At 51.5% G+C, this 18,678-nt stretch overlaps 3 protein-coding genes across 3 annotated transcripts; 1 reads left to right on the top strand and 2 right to left on the bottom strand.

Moving 5' to 3' along the window:
- Positions 1 to 1,315: 1,315 nt before the first annotated feature.
- Positions 1,316 to 4,319, bottom strand: txna (thioredoxin a). The gene is made up of 5 exons (XM_084454520.1): positions 4,204 to 4,319; positions 2,729 to 2,833; positions 2,451 to 2,510; positions 2,269 to 2,334; positions 1,316 to 1,915 (listed from the first exon to the last, which is right to left on the bottom strand). The coding sequence occupies exons 1-5, from the start codon at positions 4,225 to 4,227 to the stop codon at positions 1,853 to 1,855; spliced, it is 318 nt and encodes a 105-aa protein (XP_084310646.1). The 5' UTR covers positions 4,228 to 4,319; the 3' UTR covers positions 1,316 to 1,852.
- Positions 4,320 to 6,779: 2,460 nt separating this feature from the next.
- fbxo10 (F-box protein 10) lies at positions 6,780 to 13,830 on the top strand (the record flags this gene model as incomplete). The annotated part of the gene is made up of 11 exons (XM_084454514.1): positions 6,780 to 6,868; positions 7,283 to 7,949; positions 8,058 to 8,882; positions 9,096 to 9,245; positions 9,595 to 9,731; positions 10,287 to 10,357; positions 10,658 to 10,810; positions 11,024 to 11,362; positions 12,794 to 13,104; positions 13,190 to 13,377; positions 13,644 to 13,830. Exons 2-11 carry the CDS (start codon positions 7,365 to 7,367, stop codon positions 13,828 to 13,830), a joined length of 2,946 nt encoding a protein of 981 aa, XP_084310640.1. The 5' UTR covers positions 6,780 to 6,868; positions 7,283 to 7,364.
- Positions 13,831 to 14,969: 1,139 nt separating this feature from the next.
- On the bottom strand, positions 14,970 to 18,560 carry polr1e (RNA polymerase I subunit E; the record flags this gene model as incomplete). The annotated part of the gene is made up of 12 exons (XM_084454474.1): positions 14,970 to 15,156; positions 15,517 to 15,648; positions 15,774 to 15,855; positions 15,997 to 16,127; positions 16,356 to 16,452; positions 16,648 to 16,758; positions 17,023 to 17,167; positions 17,302 to 17,357; positions 17,601 to 17,686; positions 17,812 to 17,888; positions 18,005 to 18,108; positions 18,494 to 18,560. 12 exons carry the CDS (start codon positions 18,558 to 18,560, stop codon positions 14,988 to 14,990), a joined length of 1,257 nt encoding a protein of 418 aa, XP_084310600.1. The 3' UTR covers positions 14,970 to 14,987.
- Between the last annotated feature and the right edge of the window lie 118 nt (positions 18,561 to 18,678).

Here is an 18,678-nt window from a genome sequence, read left to right as displayed (position 1 = left end):
ACTGTATATTTTCAAATAAATTGTTTGCAAAACACACGTTTTGTATGATCTGAAAGAAAAAAGGCCTAGGCTGCTGGAAATTACGTGACCAGTAGGGGGTAGCAAAGACAACGTTAACTCTACAAATTGAGGTCCTGTTGTACAAATTCAGCACTCATGCTGTTTCACAACACATCCAGAAGAGGGCAGTAAAGGATCAGATTTGAAGATGTACGCATTCCCCACCGCAGGTAAACTACTGCATGAACAGATCACATTATGGTATTGAACACTTGCGCCTATCAATATTGGACTCAATATTGGAATTTCCTTTCCATATCTTTATCAGTGCGATTCCAGAATACTGTTTCTTGTGTTCTCTACTTCTAAGAACACAGGCACACTTCCCTTCAATCTGTCCCCATATTCGGTAGTGTCCCATGTCCATACCTCCATGGTACATGTGCTAAAAACAAAAAAGACGTTTTATGTGAGGGAAGTTAGGGTTTGTCAATAGCCTCTCAAGACAGGAAGTCCAAATGTCCACCACAACCCAGACTCCACCGGCTCACTAACAAGGTATTTCGAGTACACGGCTTTGGCCCCTGTTACAGTAGCCCACTCTACGTTGGTCTGCTGTGAAACCTACCTACTCACCACTTGGCAGGTTGCTTGATCCAAACCTCTCAGACAGCGTCATTCAAACTCTTCAGAGTGGCAGTGGACATTGGCTTGGACAGCACAGAAACGAAGCGAGGCCTAGAGCTACTACAGCTCAGAGTAGGCTGTTGTATTTTAGATCTGGTTCTTTTCCCAAAACAATATAATCTTCGTTACACATGGCTGCTGTCATGCTCTTAATAAAAACAGGTCCTAGGGTGAATATATAGTTGTATATATAGCTCTAATCCGGGAATTAGAATAGAAGTGACGACCCAAACATAATCAGGGACGCTGTGTGATAAGGGTTAAAGAATTAACAATTAACTGTTGCTGTATAAAACATCATCCCTGACGAGAGTTAAAGGAGTAGTAAAGGGAAAATGCATGTTTAGCACTGTTTTAAGGTTACTTATGATCATATACAATGGTTCAGATCAAAACGTTGACAAAACAAGCACTTTTGACGTTTTGAGAAAGTCTGTTAATTGCTCTACCACCGTTTTGGTCATACAATGGATGTGGGTGGGCACCGTGAAAAATCATTCAAAAAACATGTTAAACTCTCAATTTCAAAGACAACTCTCAATTTCAAACATAACTGTCGCTGTATAAAACACCAAGCAAGAGAGAATGGAAGGAGCAGACTGAATTCACCCCAAAAAACAGGGTTTATTGTCATACATTATTGATCAGTCCTAAGCACAACATGAGCTAGGTGGGTTGGGATGGGAGGATGGGGTGAGGTAGAAAGGGAAGACGAGTGGAGACAGAAGGAAGGAGCGTTGGGGAGGTGGGGTCGGGGTTGGGGGGGTGGGGGGTGTACAGGTATCCATTCATATAGCAGTGATCAAATCCCTGGACATGACAATAGATAAAGGGAGGCGGAGGAGGAGAGAGAGGGAGGAGGAGAGGGTGAGGGGAGACGGAGAGATGGAGGAGGAGGAGATAGATGGGAGGGAGGGTGGGAGGAGGGGGGTGGAAGGCCTCGACTCGTACTACAATAGTGACCGCATCCCCAGACCAATACATCCGCTAGGGGGAGACAGGGAGCGAGAGAGACGGGAGGAGAGGTGGAAGGCATTCGGGTGTCCACTCGATCCGCGGCGACCGACTACCCCCCCCCCCCACCCCCCCGTGTGTGACCGCCGCTACGCCGCTACGGGTTGGGGGGAGAGAGGAGGGCAAGACGGCCGTCCGTCCAGGAGCCTGTTCACTTGAGGTTCACCAGCAGCTCTTTTAGTTTGGCCTGGTTTGACCCGGAGAAGTCCTCCAGCTGAGAGAGAGAGAGAGAGAGAGAGAGAGAGAGAGAGAGCGAGAGAGAGAGAGAGAAAATAGCAAAGAGGAGTGATTGAGCGAGTTCTTTTTTCAGATATGAAAAGGTAGCCAAGAACATGCTCGGTTCAGCCCGTGGTATAATTGCTGCTCACGCGGACGCAAGCGCGTGTTTTGCGGCGCGTTCATTTCCGAGGACCTGCGCGGCCGACGCTCCGAAGGGAACGCAGGAAGCGAGCGAGCCACGCAAGGGACATGTGGTAGACGCTTATGCGTAGTTAAGAGCAAGAATACCGTGGGCTTCACACCCGTCAAAAGATTTGCACGCGCCATTTTCGTTCCTTTTGAACTCACCATCTTTTTGTTCTTGTAGAATTGGAATGTTGGCATGCATTTGATGTCACAGAGGGTGGCCACATCCTGAGAAGACAAGAAGAGACAACGGTTACACCCGGAGATCATCCAGTGTGTGCGTGTGTGTGTGTCTGTCTGTGTCTGTGTGTGTGTGGGTGTGTGCGGGCGTCCCGCTCACTCACCTGTGCATCGTCCACGTCGACCTTCAGGAAGACCACGTCAGGGTTTTCTTCTGACAGTTCCTGTGGAAGAGCAGCTGTTACCTGACCGAAGGTCTAATGTGACCGAAACTTTGCTCCTTTAATAGAGTATTTTTGCAAACAAGGACAGTGTGAGGTGTGGAAGACTCTCTCAGCTACTCGGTTGTTGAAGTGAGAGGCTAGTGTTTTAGTGTTTGCTCCTCTGTCTGAGAGGCGACGGCGTATCTGTGTGAGTTTCAACAATGATGGCAGCTGCCCACCTTGAAGTAGGGGGCGATGGTTTGGCAGGGCCCACACCACGTGGCTGTGAAGTCCACCACCACCAACTTGCCTCCAGCTTCCTCCAGAGCCTTCTTGAAGCCCTCCTGAGAGAGAGAGAGAGAGAGAGAGAGAGAGGGCGGGGAGAGAGAGAGAGAGAGAGAGAGAGAGAGAGAGAGAGAGTACACACAATGACTTGTCAATCCCGTGCTTGTGTGTTGGACAGATGCATTCTTTGGGGAAAGGGGCTGAGAACTGGATACTGAAGCACTCATGCGACTCTTGTAAACAAAACTAGATACGAGGAGAACTATCGATTCCTTTCCTGCACCAAGGCGGGGCCGGCAGGCATTGAGGGATACATTAACCATCATTCTGTACGTCCCGTGTCGTGCATCCTCCCGTTACGGTTGCTCCGTGATTAAAGAACAAGGTGCCGAATTACCGTTGGAGATTAGGTTACCACGACAGCCAATTAAACGGTGTAACCTTACCATAGTAATTACTTGATCGGAAAATAACTTCTTTTTTTCACATGACAATAGCTTGGTCATGGTCACACAATTTGACGCGTTCGCTGAAATCCTCGGCACATGACCCCTATCAGCCACCGTGAAAATACAACTCTCTTAATTGAATCGTATTTCCATCAGACTTGCTATCTAGTTATATGAGGGTGGGCTTTAAAGCAGGTTAGCATGCTCTTTACTTGGAGAATTGTTGTTAACGTTAGCCATATAGAACACATTGAAAGCCTAATATCTGGTGCTGGTCACTGCCTAGCTAGCAAGCAAAGGTCATGTAGTTACATAGCTAGTCGAGTTAGCTAACAATGCGGGGGAACATGGAGAGACCACCCTATAGCTATGGAGAGACCACCCTATAGCTATAGCAATGATTCAGCTAGCAGAGAGACCACCCTATAGCTATAGCAATGATTCAGCTAGTTGTGCAGACAAGAACTGTGAATATCTGCCACGGCATTGCAGCTACAATCACCATGTAGATAGACAGATAATTAATCTTATATGACTAGCTACCTAGTTGAATGATAAATGATTTACAACCGGACAACGATTGACTTTGATTATCACTCGAGATCACGGTACCGAACCCTGGAAGGAGAACAAACACCCTTCACGAGGCACTTAACGCCACAAACAGACTCGCTCTCGGCGTGACAGTTGGGCGGATTTCACATTGTTATCTTATGTAACTTATCAATTTAACGTCAGCTTGCTAGCTAGCTATGGCACAATTCATGGATCGCAAGCTAGCTTGGTCAGCTAATAAAACCTAAATGTTATATATTTGATAGCTAACGTTAGATAATTCTCAGCAACGTGCCTCGAGGAATTCGCTTGCCTTTAGAAGCATGGTCTTTGCCTCAACTTGTGTGCCGTAAATTGTCTAGCTTGCCCGTTCCAGTGGATCAACAAAAGAACTACAATTTAAGAGTCCCGTAGACACCCCTTACCTCATCCTCGATGATAATAATCATTTTGCAAAAATGTTAAATAGTGGTCGAGCGGTCGGGGTCCTGTGCGCGGTTCGCCTCAGCAGAACTACTGACTTGCGGCGCGCGCAGCTTCCACTTCCTCGCAGCCTGACATGCAGTGATTACGTAAAGTAAAACTCACTACTCCCATTCATAGGCCTACTGCATGTATGTGTGTGTGTGTGTGTGTGAGAGAGAGAGAGAGAGAGAGAGAGAGGAAAAGAATTTAAATTACAATCCATGCATTGTAGGTTACATGCATACATCATAATTAATGCTGATAACAGGACCTTGGGGGTCTTTTTTAGCCATATGGCAGTGGTGCTGGTCAGGGACAGGACTGAAGAAAATCTGTTTTGCATGTTTGTTTGTTTTTATATGAGGGTTCTATGTGGAGGGAACCTGAGTGAGCACGGGGAGAACATGCAAACTCTTGTTGCTATGAGGCGACGGTGTAACGCACCACGAGCCTACAGATTATATTACTCTGGGAAATATGAAACTGATAGATGCGTGCGACTGTCTACTGCACGCTCACTGCTGTATTGTCCTCCAGAGCACCAATGCCCCATTGAAGTCTCAGAGAGCATCGCGATATGCCATTGAAGTTCTATCACGGTTCTCCAGCTCGCTCACACAAGTGTTCCCTTCCTGCAGGCTCCTGAGAGCTAGGCCCCCACATCAATCGGCGGGGTTGCCATAGAGACACAGCAGACCCATGAGCGACCCAAATTAGCTTCTAAACAAAGAGTGGGCTTCTAAAAGCTTTTTCCTCTATGAAAGGCTCTTACGTGAGCGACAACACGACATGAACATATCAGTTATTCCTATTTAGGAAGAGAGGGGAGAGGTGGTACACGTTCATCAGGTTTTCTCATCAATTCAAGTGCAATATTGATCAGTGGCTTCTCTCAGTTTGAGATCCCAACACACAAACACATACAGAGACTAAATATGCCTTTCGTTGCATGTTTCTGTGCTGGATAGGCAATTGAGGACAGAGTAGACCAAAGAGCAAGTGTGTGTGTGAGAGAGAGAGAGAGAGAGAGAGGGGGGGGGGGGGGGGGGGGTAGTGTGTCTAAAACTGAGATGTGAAGTGCAGGTGTCTTATGTTAATTTAACCACATCCCTGTCGTCCGCTGAAGCACTCACATCTGCCATGAATAAATAAGAGACAACGTCAGCAGAGAGGCTGTGTGTGTGTGTGTGTGTGTGTGTGTGTGTGTGTGTGTGTGTGTGTGTGTGTGTGTGTGTGTGTGTGCGCGCACGCTTCCCGCTTGTGTAGCCTACATGCATGGAGGGGGAAGGTAGGAGAAACAAGGGATAGAACCATAAGCGGAGAAAGAGAGAGAGAACAGAGGGAGGAGGAAGAGAGGATATGTGTGAAGATCTGGTGTTTGTTAGCCTGGAGCTCACATCCTGTTTCTCTCCACTAATCTGGTTTAGCATGTTTCTGTCATTCAGTCTCTTCCAGTGCAGGAGGGAACCTTACATCCTGAAAACGGAATAAGACAGAATTTTCCCCAAACAGGTAGAATGACTCTAGATTATAGATATATATAGATAATAGAACGGACTGCTGCAGCAGTTCACACCAGATAATGCATGCCAGTGGAGGTGGGCAGTAGGGGGGGGTTGCAATTCATCCCCTCCTCAACAAGGCCTACGGAACCCTGGGCATTACAGGATCAAGCAAGAGGAGGCCCATCAACAACAACAACAACAACAACATGGAGGCAGCAGAGAGAGCGTCTAGATGGCTCTGGCTGAAAAGGGGTGACCAGTAGGGTCGGGAGTGAAGCAACTCGAGGTGTGACCAACCTCGGTCGGCCGCCTGGAAGAGGGTGACTGTCGCAAGACCCGAAACACCCAGTGACTCCTCCAGGATACAACGACACTGATGGTGCGTCCAAGTGCGTGCGTCAGAAGATGTAAGCTGAAAAAACACCAGACCACCATCACCCTCCTCCTCTCCACTTAATGTAGACTAGGCAAGGTCTACTTCCTGGGGCAGACAGCCCCCCTCTGGTCATGTCTGGGTGCCCTTAGATGCATCATTTGAGATCACTTATCTGATAGCCTAGAACTGTGCCAAGCCCAAGCTATCCCATTGTTGGATCAGAGATTAGGTGGAGGAAAAGAAGAGAGAGAGAGGAGGGAGGATTTGTAGACTGATAAAACTGATCTCCAGACGCCCTCTAGTGGTAGAACATGTAGGCCTATCCGTCATCGTTAATCACACAAGGCCATCAATTATCTTATCACCCGATCACCATCTCTCCGGTAATTCTTCATATCTCAGACGCATCATGCTCCATCTCAAGCTCCATCTCAATATTATCATTCATTTCATAATATGTGTAAATCCACAACTCGTGCGTGACTGTCCCAAAACTCCCCCTCTCTCTTCCTCCCCATCTCCGCCCAACCAACTCAGGGACGCCCCTGGTTCCCATGTCTTGCCGTAAAGTGAGGCGAAATGTCTGAATTCCCCGCCGACGTCTCATCTTGGGCGATGAGAATGTAGGCTAATTAGGGTACGGTGTGTTGAAATAGCCATGGTTGGCACTACAATGCCTTTACCAACCAGGTAAAAAACAATCGGCGATGTGCGGGGTTACAGGCATCCAGCTGAGATAACACGGTAAGGAAAGCCGTATCTACCGGAGGGTATTGAGAAACGTTTGTCAACAGTAGAGGATGCTAACTACAGTAGGCTACCGCCTAGTAGCCTACCCCCGCATGTCGTAGCTAGATAAATGTTTATAGGCTAAGACGACTGTGTGCGCAGCGCTTCTGTCTTTTGAAAGTAGCTGCGATGGGCTTGCCCAGGCGTTATCACTGTCGTCGCTATGTGATATACGGTATTGAAATGACATTACCGCTGGTTATGATGCACAAGCATTGCACGAACATCCAACATATTGTTGGACGTTGTGTCCAGTTATGATTTCTGCAGAATAGAACCACTCTCTCAGTTCATATGGATGTGTGTTATACAGGAATCGTGGAATGGTTAGTCTTGAATAACATTATTCCCTTGTGTGTCCCTTATTAGTCCCAATTCGCCTGGTCCCTCGACCCCCGCCCCTCTTTTCCCTTCCCTAGGCGAGGTGGCGGTCCAGCCCCGGTGTCCGGCCATGGACGTGGGCAGTCTCCCCGTGGAGCTGTGGCGTGTGATCCTGGCCTACCTGCCCCTGCCCGACCTGGGCCGCTGCTGCCTGGTGTGCCGCGCCTGGCGGGAGCTCATCCTCTCCCTGGACAACACCCGCTGGCGCCAGCTGTGCCTGGGCTGCCCCGAGTGCCGGCACCCCAACTGGCCCAGCCGGCCGCACCTGGAGCCGGCGTCGTGGCGCGAGGCCCTGCGCCAGCACTCGCTGGCCAGCCGCACCTGGACCCAGAACGGGCCCGAGCTGCAGCCCAGCGCCTGCCTGCACCTGTTCCGCCGCCGCAAGGACCGCCGCGTGTGGCAGGTGGGGGCGGGGCGCGAGTTCGAGACGCTGCGCTCGGCGCTGGCGGCGGCGGGGCCCTACGACCGCGTGGTGCTCCACCCGGGCGTGTACGAGGAGCAGGCGGAGCTGACGCTGCGGGCGCCCGTGGAGCTGGTGGGCCTGGGGAAGCTGGGCGAGGTGGCGCTGCTGGCGTGCGTGGAGCAGCAGTGCGCCACCGCCCGGCTGTGCAACCTGGTCTTCATGCCCGCCTGGTTCTCCACCGTCGTCTACAAGGCGAGCGGAACAGTCGTCTCATAGCTCTTTTTTTTTTTTTCTCCTCAGTCTTCGCGATTCTCTTTCTCACCCTCTCTCCTCCCGTGGGGGGGGCGTTTTCTCTTGCAGACGTCGTCGGGACACGTCCAGTTCGACAACTGCAACTTCGAGGGGGCGCAGCTGCAGGTGCGCGGCCCCGGGACGTGTCAGGCCCGCTTCTGCTCCTTCTCGCAGGGCAGCTCCGCCCACTTTGTGGGCGTGGCCCTCAGCCTGCTGGACAGCTGCGAGTTCTCGGGGAGCGACGCGGCGTCCGTGACGGTGGAAGGCGCGCCGGTGTCCGAGAGGAACTGGGCCTGTAAGCACCTGGCGGCCCTGGGCCGGGCCTCCACGTCCTCGGGCTCGCCCGGGAGCGGCAGCCCGGCGGGAGGCCCCCAGGCCGGGCGCGGCCCCCCCCCTAACGTCACCCAGGAGGACTGGAGCAAAGGAGAGGCAGCGAAACGGACCGGGGTCCGAGGAGGAGGAGGAGGAGGAGGAGGAGTGTGTCAAGACACGGTGATCGACGTCGACAGCTGGAGCGAGAGCGAGCCCAGCGAGGGAGAAGAAGAGGAAGAGGAGGCGGAGCCCCGGGACCCCGCCGCATCGCTAACGGCGAACTACAAACTGCCCCACGGTCACCACGGCCTCGCCCACCTCCTCAAGGCCGGCGCCGACGGCTCGCCGCCGCCGGCCGCCGCCCCCTCCGCCGCCCCCAGCCTGCGGACCCTGAGCCAGGAGCTCCACGTGGACCCGGAGGCGCAGCTGCTCGCCCTGTCCTTCCAGGGGTGCGTCCTCAGGCGCTGCCTCCTCCGCGACGGCAAGGGCGGCGTGCACGTGTGTAACCACGGCAGCGCCCGGCTGGAGGGCAACGTGTTCCGCGGGCTGAACTACGCCGTGCGCTGCATTCAGAACGCCCTGGTAACGGACCTGGGGGGGCGTGGGAGGGGCGTGGGGGGGGGGGGCTGATCGATACTCCTCAGTGCTCTTCAGCAAAATAAAACACTTTATAATAATACGTTTAAAAAAAAAAAAAAGTTTTTTACAGAATATAATTAGTCTGTACCCCGTCGGCTTTGGATTAACTCCCTCCTCATCTCTCGTACCCGCCCCCCCCCCCCTCCCCCCCACCAGATCGTGATGTTGCGTAACGAGGTGAGCGGCTGTCGTGCGTCGGGCGTCTTCCTGCGCCTGTCCGCCCGCGGCCTCATCGCCGACAACAACATCCACTCCAATGGGGAGGCGGGGCTCGACATCCGCAAGGGCGCCAACCCCATCATCCTGGTGAGCCGGCGCGCCGCCGCCCGTCCCAGAATGCAACGCTATAGCTGTAGACGCAAAATCCTGATCTTCACTGTCTGCTCCGACACAGTTTAATATGATTGTGCATAATTGATTATTATGATGGTTTATACGCTGAAATTGACTGATTTTTTCTCGCATTTCTCCTCACTGGATGTTGTATTACCTAACTAAGAGTCATAGTCTTTAATCGTGCATTCAATTGGAAAAGCACAAAGTGTAATAGAAGCCTTAGGTAAAGTGGCTATCTGTGAGTTTCTTGGCCTCATTCTCCTCCCCGTTCTCCCCCCCCCCCCCCCCCCCTCCCTAACCCTAACCCCCCCCCCTCCAGTGTAACAGAATACACAGCGGCCTGCGTTCCGGCATCGTCGTCCTGGGCAACGGGAAGGGCTCCATCCGCAGCAACCAGATCTACGACAACAAGGAGGCGGGCGTGTACATCCTGTTCAACGGCAACCCCTTCGTCAGGTAGGGGGGGTGGGCTTGGGGGGGGGGGGGGGGGCTTGGGGAGGGGGGGGGGCGGGGCTGGAGCGTTCTGGAAAACGGAAGTGGAATGTGGAAGAATGTAGAAGGCTGATAGAGCGAAAAGTTAATTCGCTCGGCAATTCCGCTGTCTGCTGACGCGGTACAAACGCCCCGAATGAAAGAGTCGTTTGGCAGTAAACTTGGTCCCGTGATGTTTATGCTCGTCTCTCGTTCTCTCTCTCCCCTCCCCGCCCTGCCCCCACCCCCACCTCTCTCTTCCTCTCTCTCTACCCCTCTCTCTCTTTCTCTCCCCCTCCCTCTTTCTCTCTCTCCCTCCACCCCTCCCCGCTCTCTCTTGTAACTTGTACATTTGTAAATTGAGTATTCAGAGTTTATCTGCAGCAAGATCTTGGATCTTGGAGCCGGCAGCAACATTTCACTGTGACTGTGAATCTCTCAACTCTTTCTCTCTCACTCTCGCCCCACCTCTCTCTCTCTCTCTCTCTCCCCCCACCTCTCTCTCTCTCTCTCTCTCTCTCTCTCTCTCTCTCTCTACAGTGGGAACCACATCTTCCAGGGACAGGCGGCAGGGATAGCGGTGAACGAGAACGGCCGAGGGGTGATAGTGGGTGAGTTCAGGAGGAGGGGTGATAGTGGGTGAGTTCAGGAGGAGGGGTGATAGTGGGTGAGTTCAGGAGGAGGGGTGATAGTGGGTGAGTTCAGGCCGAGGGGTGATAGTGGGTGAGTTCAGGCCGAGGGGTGATAGTGGGTGAGTTCAGGCGGAGGGCGGAGGGCGATTCATGGATGCGACGCGCAAAGTCATGAGCGCGTCCGGTGTTTTTATTTTTTCTTTCATGCTCCGATCGTTTTCAAAAGCCCCGCCCCTCTGTCTCATCCTTCGTTCCCCTCCCCCTCTCCCCTCTTCCCAGAGAACGTGATCAGCGAGAACCAGTGGGGGGGCGCCGACATCCGCAGGGGGGGCGACCCGGTCCTGAGGAACAACCACATCTGCCACGGCTACTCCGACGGCGTGGTGGTGGGCGAGAGGGGGCGCGGCCTCATCGAGGGGAACCACATCTACTGTGAGCTCACTTCCTGTTTACCTCCACCATGTCACTTTTCCCGAGTGGACCGACGTGAACGGTCGACCCTGTCGACGTGTAGCTCGGATGTAATTCTCCTCTCCTTTCCTCCTCTCCTCTCCTTCTGCTCTCCTCTCCTCCTTTCCTCTCCTCCTCTCCTCTCCTCCCATCCCCTCCTCTCCTCCCCCAACCCCTCCCCTCTCCTCTCCCTAGGCAACAGGGGATGTGGCGTGTGGGTCATGTCCTCCAGCCTCCCTCAGCTGCTGGGGAACTACATCACCCACAACCGCATGTACGGGCTGGCCGTGTTCTGCCGGAAGGACCCCGAGGGCGCCGGGCAGAGGGAGGGCTACCAGGAGGGGGGCGGGGGCAGGGGAGGAGGAGGAGGAGGGGGCGAGGGGAGAGGTGGAGGAGGAGGACAGGAGAACTTCAACGAGGAAGGGGAGCTGATGGCGTGGGAGAGCGACCTGGACAGCGAGGACGAGCGCTTCTCCGCGCGGCGCTCCGTCAGCGTGGCCCTGGTGGAGATCAACTGCATGAGCCGCAATGGAGGTACAGACACACATACGGTTTTAATACCAGACCTGCAAACTCTGAGTAGTGACAAAGGTGACGAGATCCGAAAGTTCAGGTAGGCGGGTCCGTGGGGGGAGTCCACCGCTGGAAGAAACTTTTAGCGGTTTTAATTTGCAAATGAAGCTTTTTGGAGCGTTTTGAAAGTAGAATTTCAGTGTGTGCATAGATACACAGCTAATGCTAGGCTTGGCCCATAGAAATGCCACAGAATGACTAAAACTACACTATCCAATGAGGTTAATGCTACCTGAACACCAGCGGGAAGGACAATCTCATAGCAAAAACAGATAAAGCGCAAGGGGAGTCATTCTCCCCTCACTCACTCAGCCAACCCCCCCCCCCTCTCTCTGGTTTGACATGATTCATGTGAATGACCTAGTTGACAGTAAAAATGGCGATTATAGCCAAAAGGCGACAAGTTTGCAGGTATGAATACCTACAGTCCCCACAGTGGAGGGAGGGGTATAGATTAGAGATGCACAATATTATTTTTTTTCAAGCCTATACCGATAACTTCCTGCTTCTCAAGACCGATACCGATAACCGATTATATATTTATTAATTTTAAAATTTTGATTCTCCTGTAGTTTTTGTACACCTGGAGGTAAGAAAGACTGGTAAACAAAGGTGGATTTAACAAACAGTGGCTTTGTCCTAACCAAATATCATCACTTTTAACAAAACAAAAACCAAGTACAGTTCTGTCTCTGCACATATTAATTATTTTCAAATAAACTAGTCCGAGTCCTCTGTATTTCCCTGAACAGTGAATGAACTAGTGAATCACTCTAGCAGATAAACAATTCAGTGCCGATGCTAGGTTGTTGTGCTCCATAAAGTAATGGAAACAAAACTCTCTCTTTCAGATGAATCACGAATGTAAACATTAGCCTTAGTAAAGTGTTTATTTACACCGAGCTTCTCTGCAGGGGAAGTTTACGACAGGCCGTTTACAGCACAGGCAGGAGAAAGGGAACGCTTGATTTGTCTCTAAAGAAAAAAACCTCCCTCTTTCCAATCCATCCACATCATAGTACAGACAAACCAGGCGGAGCCAAGAAAGAAATCAAACAGACCTCTTCCTAAAAATCTATGCAATCCCGCTTTATCTGAGGTTTTTTTGTTTTTTATCGGAGCTATTCTTAACGTTATTGGATTTATCTGTATGACGTCATAATTCCTGATATCTGTCCAATACTTATCGTGCATCCCTAGTATAGACACATATACGGTTTAAATACCTATACACCCCACTGTGGAAGGAGGGCATATACAGACTGTTTTAGTATCTATAGGCTTCACAATAGAGGAGTTTTTGAAAACTCTAATCTCTCTTTCCCTTCTATCTCTCTCTCTCCATCTCTCTCCCTCCATCTCTCTCTCTCTCTCTCTCTCTGGTCTCTTCAGCGGTCGGTCTGTATGTGAAGAGCAGTGAGCCGCTAAACGTCGTTGCTAATCTCGTCAACGGTAACCGTGGCGCCGGCATCGCCGTGCTGCAGAGCAGTCAGCTGACCCGGCTGGTCGCCAACTGTGTCCATGGCAACAGCCGGGGCGGCGTCACCGTGGACAAGGAGTGCCGGGTGGAGCTCCGCGGCAACGGCATCTACGACAACGGGAGCCACGGTGTTAGTTTCCGCGGCGACGGGCAGATTGTGGAGAACGACGTGGTGGGTAACCGTGGATACGGGATGCGGTTGATGGACTGCGCGGACGTTAAGGTGAACGGAGCTCAACACGCGCACACACACACTCTCTCTTTTCACGGTGCCGTGGTGGTCATGTTTCTGTGTGGTTACGCCTCAGGTGTTGCGTAACCGCGTCCAGCCGGTGCAGGGGTGCGGCATCGCCGTGCAGGGGCTGGCCAAGGGCGTCGTCCACGACAACCTGCTGTTCCAAGGTCACCCCGGTAACACCAAACCGCTGCTGTACAGCGACCCGGGAAACGAGAGCTGTGTGCTGCGCAACAACAGCCTGCTGAAGCATAGCAACAGGTAGCTAGGAAACCAACTGGACATGCCCCCCCCCCCCCCCCCCCCTTTGTCCAACCCTTCACTCAATCACTTTAGCTCTATTTAACCAGTTTAGTCCTATTGAGATTCACAACCGCATTTGCAAGGCACACGTAATGTATGTACTGTGTATGAAAATATGTTATAGTAAATATGAAATGTTTTATTTATACCTATACATGTGTCCACGATCATGCAATCCGGTCGGGACAATAACATTTGTTTCCCCCCCCCCCGCTTTTGTATAGGAGCTGTCCCTCAGCCCCTCCCTGGTCCCTGGAGAAGCCTCCCCCTCGGCCCGTCACCGACCCCCCCTCGGGGCGCTCCTCCACCCGACACGCCTCCCACCTCGCCATGTCCGTGACCACCCGGATCACCGCCACCGTGGAGAGCGGCTGCCACAACAACGGCAGCGTCTTCTGCTCCATCCTGTAACCCCCCCCACCCCCCCCACCTCAGCCACCCCCGCCCCGCCAACAACGGATGACTTCACCGGGAGCCCGTTGTCCTGGGGGACGTTCTGACGTTCTCATCCGGAATGTTTTTTGGGGACTCTCAAGATGTTTTAGGTTGGCGTCTTGTTCCAGAACATTCTTTTGAGTCCTGGAGGTTCTGGAATAGACGTCGAGGGATCTCTGTTGAAGATCAACCCCAGAGGAGCTACCAACGCTTGGGACCACTTTTCAATGAAACTAACGTCATTGTACAGTACTCCAGAACTCTGCTGGTCTTGAAGCCAGCCCTGCAAAGTCAGGACAAAGCGCTATGCTATCTATCTCTATAAAATGTACATGCATACAACATTGTCACTTTTTCATACTCGCATACTAAAGCACAGATTAAGCCTTTATCCCTATGTGATAAACTTAGTAACATACATGTTTATACACCATGGAATGTAGGTGCAGTGATACTATGGAATAGTTTGCTTAGCATAGGTCGAGTTTACCACTACAGACTAGCTGATCTCTTTCATAGGGATCCACTTAGGCCCCAGTGGTTTGCAAGTGGAGATGATTTATAGATCAGATAATAGCACCCTGGGAGCCAGTCGAAGAATGTACAGGTCCTAGCTTCTAGCCTGCTACTAAAAGCCTTGCTAGATGGACTAGTATGAATGGGTATCGATTGATCCCTCCAAATCACGTGGCCTTGCAGACTGACAAATCGCAAGCTCAAATTCTCGTTCTAGCGAAACCAAACGCAAGCACAGCGGTCAGCCCGTTTGACCAGCCGACAAATCACGCTTACTCTTAATTGAAGTGTGCAATATGTAATTGTTCTACGAATGTGCCTATACGTTTTACTATACAATATAAATATTGATGTTTTCGGTCATTAGCGTGTGGTCTTGAGTCGAAATTCAGAGAAATTAATCGTCACGTTTCTTTCATTTCAGTTTATTTTATTTACTTGTGTACAAAATACAACCGACAAAAACGATCTTTGAGGTGGATTCTGATGAGTGTCGTCTTTCCATCTCTTTCCATTCTTCTCATCATCCCTTAACCCCCTCTCCTCCTCCTCCTCCCTCTCCTTCTCCCTCTCCTCCTTCTCCCTCTCCTCTTTCCTCCTTCTCCCTCCGTCTCTCCTCAACGCATCTTCTTGCGTTTCCTGCGCTCGATCATCTGATCGTACTTGACCAGCGGCAGCTCCAGGGAGGCCATCCTGTGCTCGTCCGTCTGCCCGGCCTCCACGGCGGCCTTCCCCCGGGCCGGCCGGCTCAGCGTCAGCCCCATGGACTTGGCCACTTCCAGCATCCTAGCGCAACCACGGACACACACACACACACACACAGAACCGTGTGTGTTTGGATGACAGATACTGAACATTACATTAGTCATCTAGCAGATGCTTTTGTCAAAAGCGACTTACAATAACTGCATCTAACGTAGTCAGCCGGTGCACTACTACTCGCCAGAACTCACAGGATACCAACAGACCCCCGACAGAGACCTGCTTTGGTCTTTTGAGCGACATGTCACGGGTAATCTTGGGAGTGATTAAACACACTCGTTACGTTGAGGTGGTGGTGACCTTTCGACCCCCCTGGTAAGAAACCTGTTCTCAGTGACTCCCGTGTGTGTGTGTGTGTGTGTGTGTGTGGACCTGCTGTCTCACCTGGCCTCGGTGAGCCCCAGGTCGCGCTGGAGTAGCGTGAGGTTGGCCGTCATGTCATTCAGGTGCAGCAGCAGGGCCAGGCAGTAGGCCGCCACCTTCACGCGCATCGACGTGGACACCATGTTCTGAACCCTGGAGAAACACACACACAAACACACACACACACATGAACAGGGCGGTCATTTAAAAACGGAATGGGTCGGGGGAGAGAGAGATGGAGGGGGTTAAGGGTCATGATCCGGCGTGGCCACCAGTACCTGCCGTTGTTGAAGGTCTCCACAGTGAAGGTCCTCAGCAGCTTGTTTTGGATGAGGCGAGGGCAGCCCTCCTCTTGCCCGACTGAAAATGGATGACAAGGTTATACATGAGACAACTTCAAATACATACTATAATCGCACACACACACACAGCTCTCATACACACAGTCACCATCTTGTCAGTCTCTCTCAGACACACGCAGAAGGGCGGCGCGATACGCACACTTGCGCGTGACCATCTTCTGGCGTGCGACTTTCATGAGCAGGCTGAGGTAGTAGGCGCAGCGGGTCCGCCGCTCCCTGGCGTCGCCGGCGGCGGGTAGAGTCTCCAGCTGCCGCAGAATACACAGGTTCCTGGAATGACAGACGCACACGCACGCACACGTCAGGAGCCGTAAAACTAATGTGCGCCTCCATGGTTTTGTCCAATAGTTATTTCCAAAACAGTAGGTATTTCCAAAACACTAGCTACAGCTCTGTAACTATTAGGTATACTGTGGTGGAGAAAGTGGACTGGGGGGTTGTGGTGAGTGCGGTATGTGGTGAGGACAGTGTGGTGGTCGAAGGCGAGGCTCCTCCTACCCCCCCTCCTCTCTCATCTTCTGCAGCTCCTCGGCCGTGAGGGTGGCCATCTTGGATCCCGGCTCCTTCAGCGACTCGTACTCTGCCGCGGTTAGCACTGGGACGTGGATAAGGACTCGCACACCCACATACGCGCATACCAATAACAGCGGCAAAACACACACACATAGCAATAACAGTGGCAAGAAAAAACACACGCGCGCAACAGACACCACTATGACACACGTGCAGACACTCTCCTTTCAAACACACGGGCAGCCAGCCAGCCAGCCAGCGAGCGGGTGAAGGATACGGTCATCGAACAGGTAGACTTGGTCGGGTGTCTGGGCGTCTGAGTGACAGGGAGGCAGGTAGAGGGCCACCTCTGTCTGGGCTTCTGTCTGAGCCACCTCCTGCTGCAGAGCTGGAGGGGAGGAGAGAAGGGAGAAGAGAGGGTCACATGTGTTGGAAGAGACGAGACATAGTCCTTTATTTTGAGCGGGTGAGCCTACTTTAGCGAGCGACTTCAGTGAAAGCCCACCAGCACGTAGTTGGTTAAGTCTAATTGTGCGTTCAGTCGTTCCACTGTCTGTGGTTTGTCGTGTCGAGTCGTGCGGAGTTAGTAGAGTTAGTCGTGAGCTAGTCTACTGTGTTAATCTGCTAGCGTTGAGTGAGTCGGTCTGTTTACCTTCCAGACCCTTCTGGTCGATGACGTTGTGGGCTGCCTTGGCCACGGCCTGCAGCAGGGTCTCGCTGCCCACCTGGTTCAGTCGGCGCGAGCTCAGGGCGCGCTTCTGCTTGTTTGTGCCGAACGCTTCAATCAGAGAGTCCACCTGGGCCCAGGCGAGAGAAGGGGTTAATACAGGACGGTCCACAGGTTAGGTTCAAAGTTATCGTCCCATGCACAGCACAGTAGGTGCATGCCTTTTCAGTAACCTAACACCAGTAATTGAAGGTGGAGGCCTACCTTCTCTCTGTACGTTTGATCTACACTCTGGGATGTGCCAGTCTCTGTAGACTCCCCTGGAGAGACAGTGCCACACACTTCCATCACGACTACTGATATCTTCCATCACGACTACTAATGTCCGGGCTGCCGTCAAGGCATGAGCAATGTTCTGCAACACTTCATTGAATTGCTCCTTTCAACACAATGTTCTAGAGCGCGCATGAGCGCCAGTGGATAATCAACTACGTTCCATGTGTTTCAATCGACTGTTTTCTTGAATGCAGCTCTAAGATAATATGGGCTGTGCTGGGGAGTACCTGGGATGACAGGCTTCATGTTGAAGAGCTGCGCGTTGTGCACCTTCATCTGCATGGTCTGCTTGTTCAAGACTCCAACATAGTACCTGTACGCAACAGTTTACAACAACTATTGAGTCACATTTCAGTCCTCTCTTAAACACTACTCTGAGATTATTTAAAGAATCTACTCTTGGAGGAACTGTCAAAAGGAACAACAAATGTCCCTTACTTGCAAAGGTTGTTGCATTTCAAGGATCCTGTTCCAAAGTTATTCCCAACATAAGACAGTCTGTCAGATTCTGCCACCTGGTTAAAGGGTTAAAGGAGTTATGGAGAAAGGGAAAATAGATAAATGATCATGTATTGTTGAATAAGACCATTCCTTTAGTATTCATCTCTAATCCGGCGTTCTCTCTTCTTACCACCAGCCGTCTGGTCTTCTTCCTTGGGTTGCTCTCATCGATGTGCTTGTAGAAAGTGAAGTCCAGCTGATCTGTGTTCTTCAAGGTCCCATTAGAAAACTGGACTGAATATTAAAACAAATACATAGGCTATTATATATACTGTACACACACCGCTGAAATCACAGATTTCCTCCACGGGGATTATTTAAGTATGTATCTATGTGTCTATATATATAGAAAGAGATAAGAGACTCAGATCTATGCAGTTTAATCATTTCCCACGTGCTTTATTTCAAAGTGAATTAACGACACTGCCAAGTGATAATGCATTATAATGCATTAGCTGAAGTGAGGGTCGTCTGCCCATGGCGTGACGTTACCCACGTGTGCGACATTACTGGGCGTTTTACATTGAAACGTCACTCCCCAGAAGTGCTAAACTACCATGTTCTGGGAGTACAGTCATCTTACATTAAAACAAACCAAATGATAAATTGCAATAGCTACCGATAACCGCTTTATCTGCTTCACTCTCCTCCTCGCAACATACGATAGCACAGCTGCTGTCGGCCATGTTTGTTGTCAATACAACAGGAAACGCCGTCGGGGTGTTGTAGCGAACCCCAGTGGTGAGAAATGTTATTGCAACGCTTCACCTCGATGAGGTCATGGGGATATACCGCCGCCTACAG

Source organism: Borostomias antarcticus (genome assembly GCF_949987555.1).
Source record: "Borostomias antarcticus genome assembly, chromosome: 20".
NCBI classification, from domain to species: Eukaryota; Metazoa; Chordata; class Actinopteri; order Stomiiformes; family Stomiidae; genus Borostomias; species Borostomias antarcticus.
The sequence above is the reverse complement of the archived record's forward strand: the minus strand, read 5'-3'. Positions and strand labels throughout refer to the sequence as shown.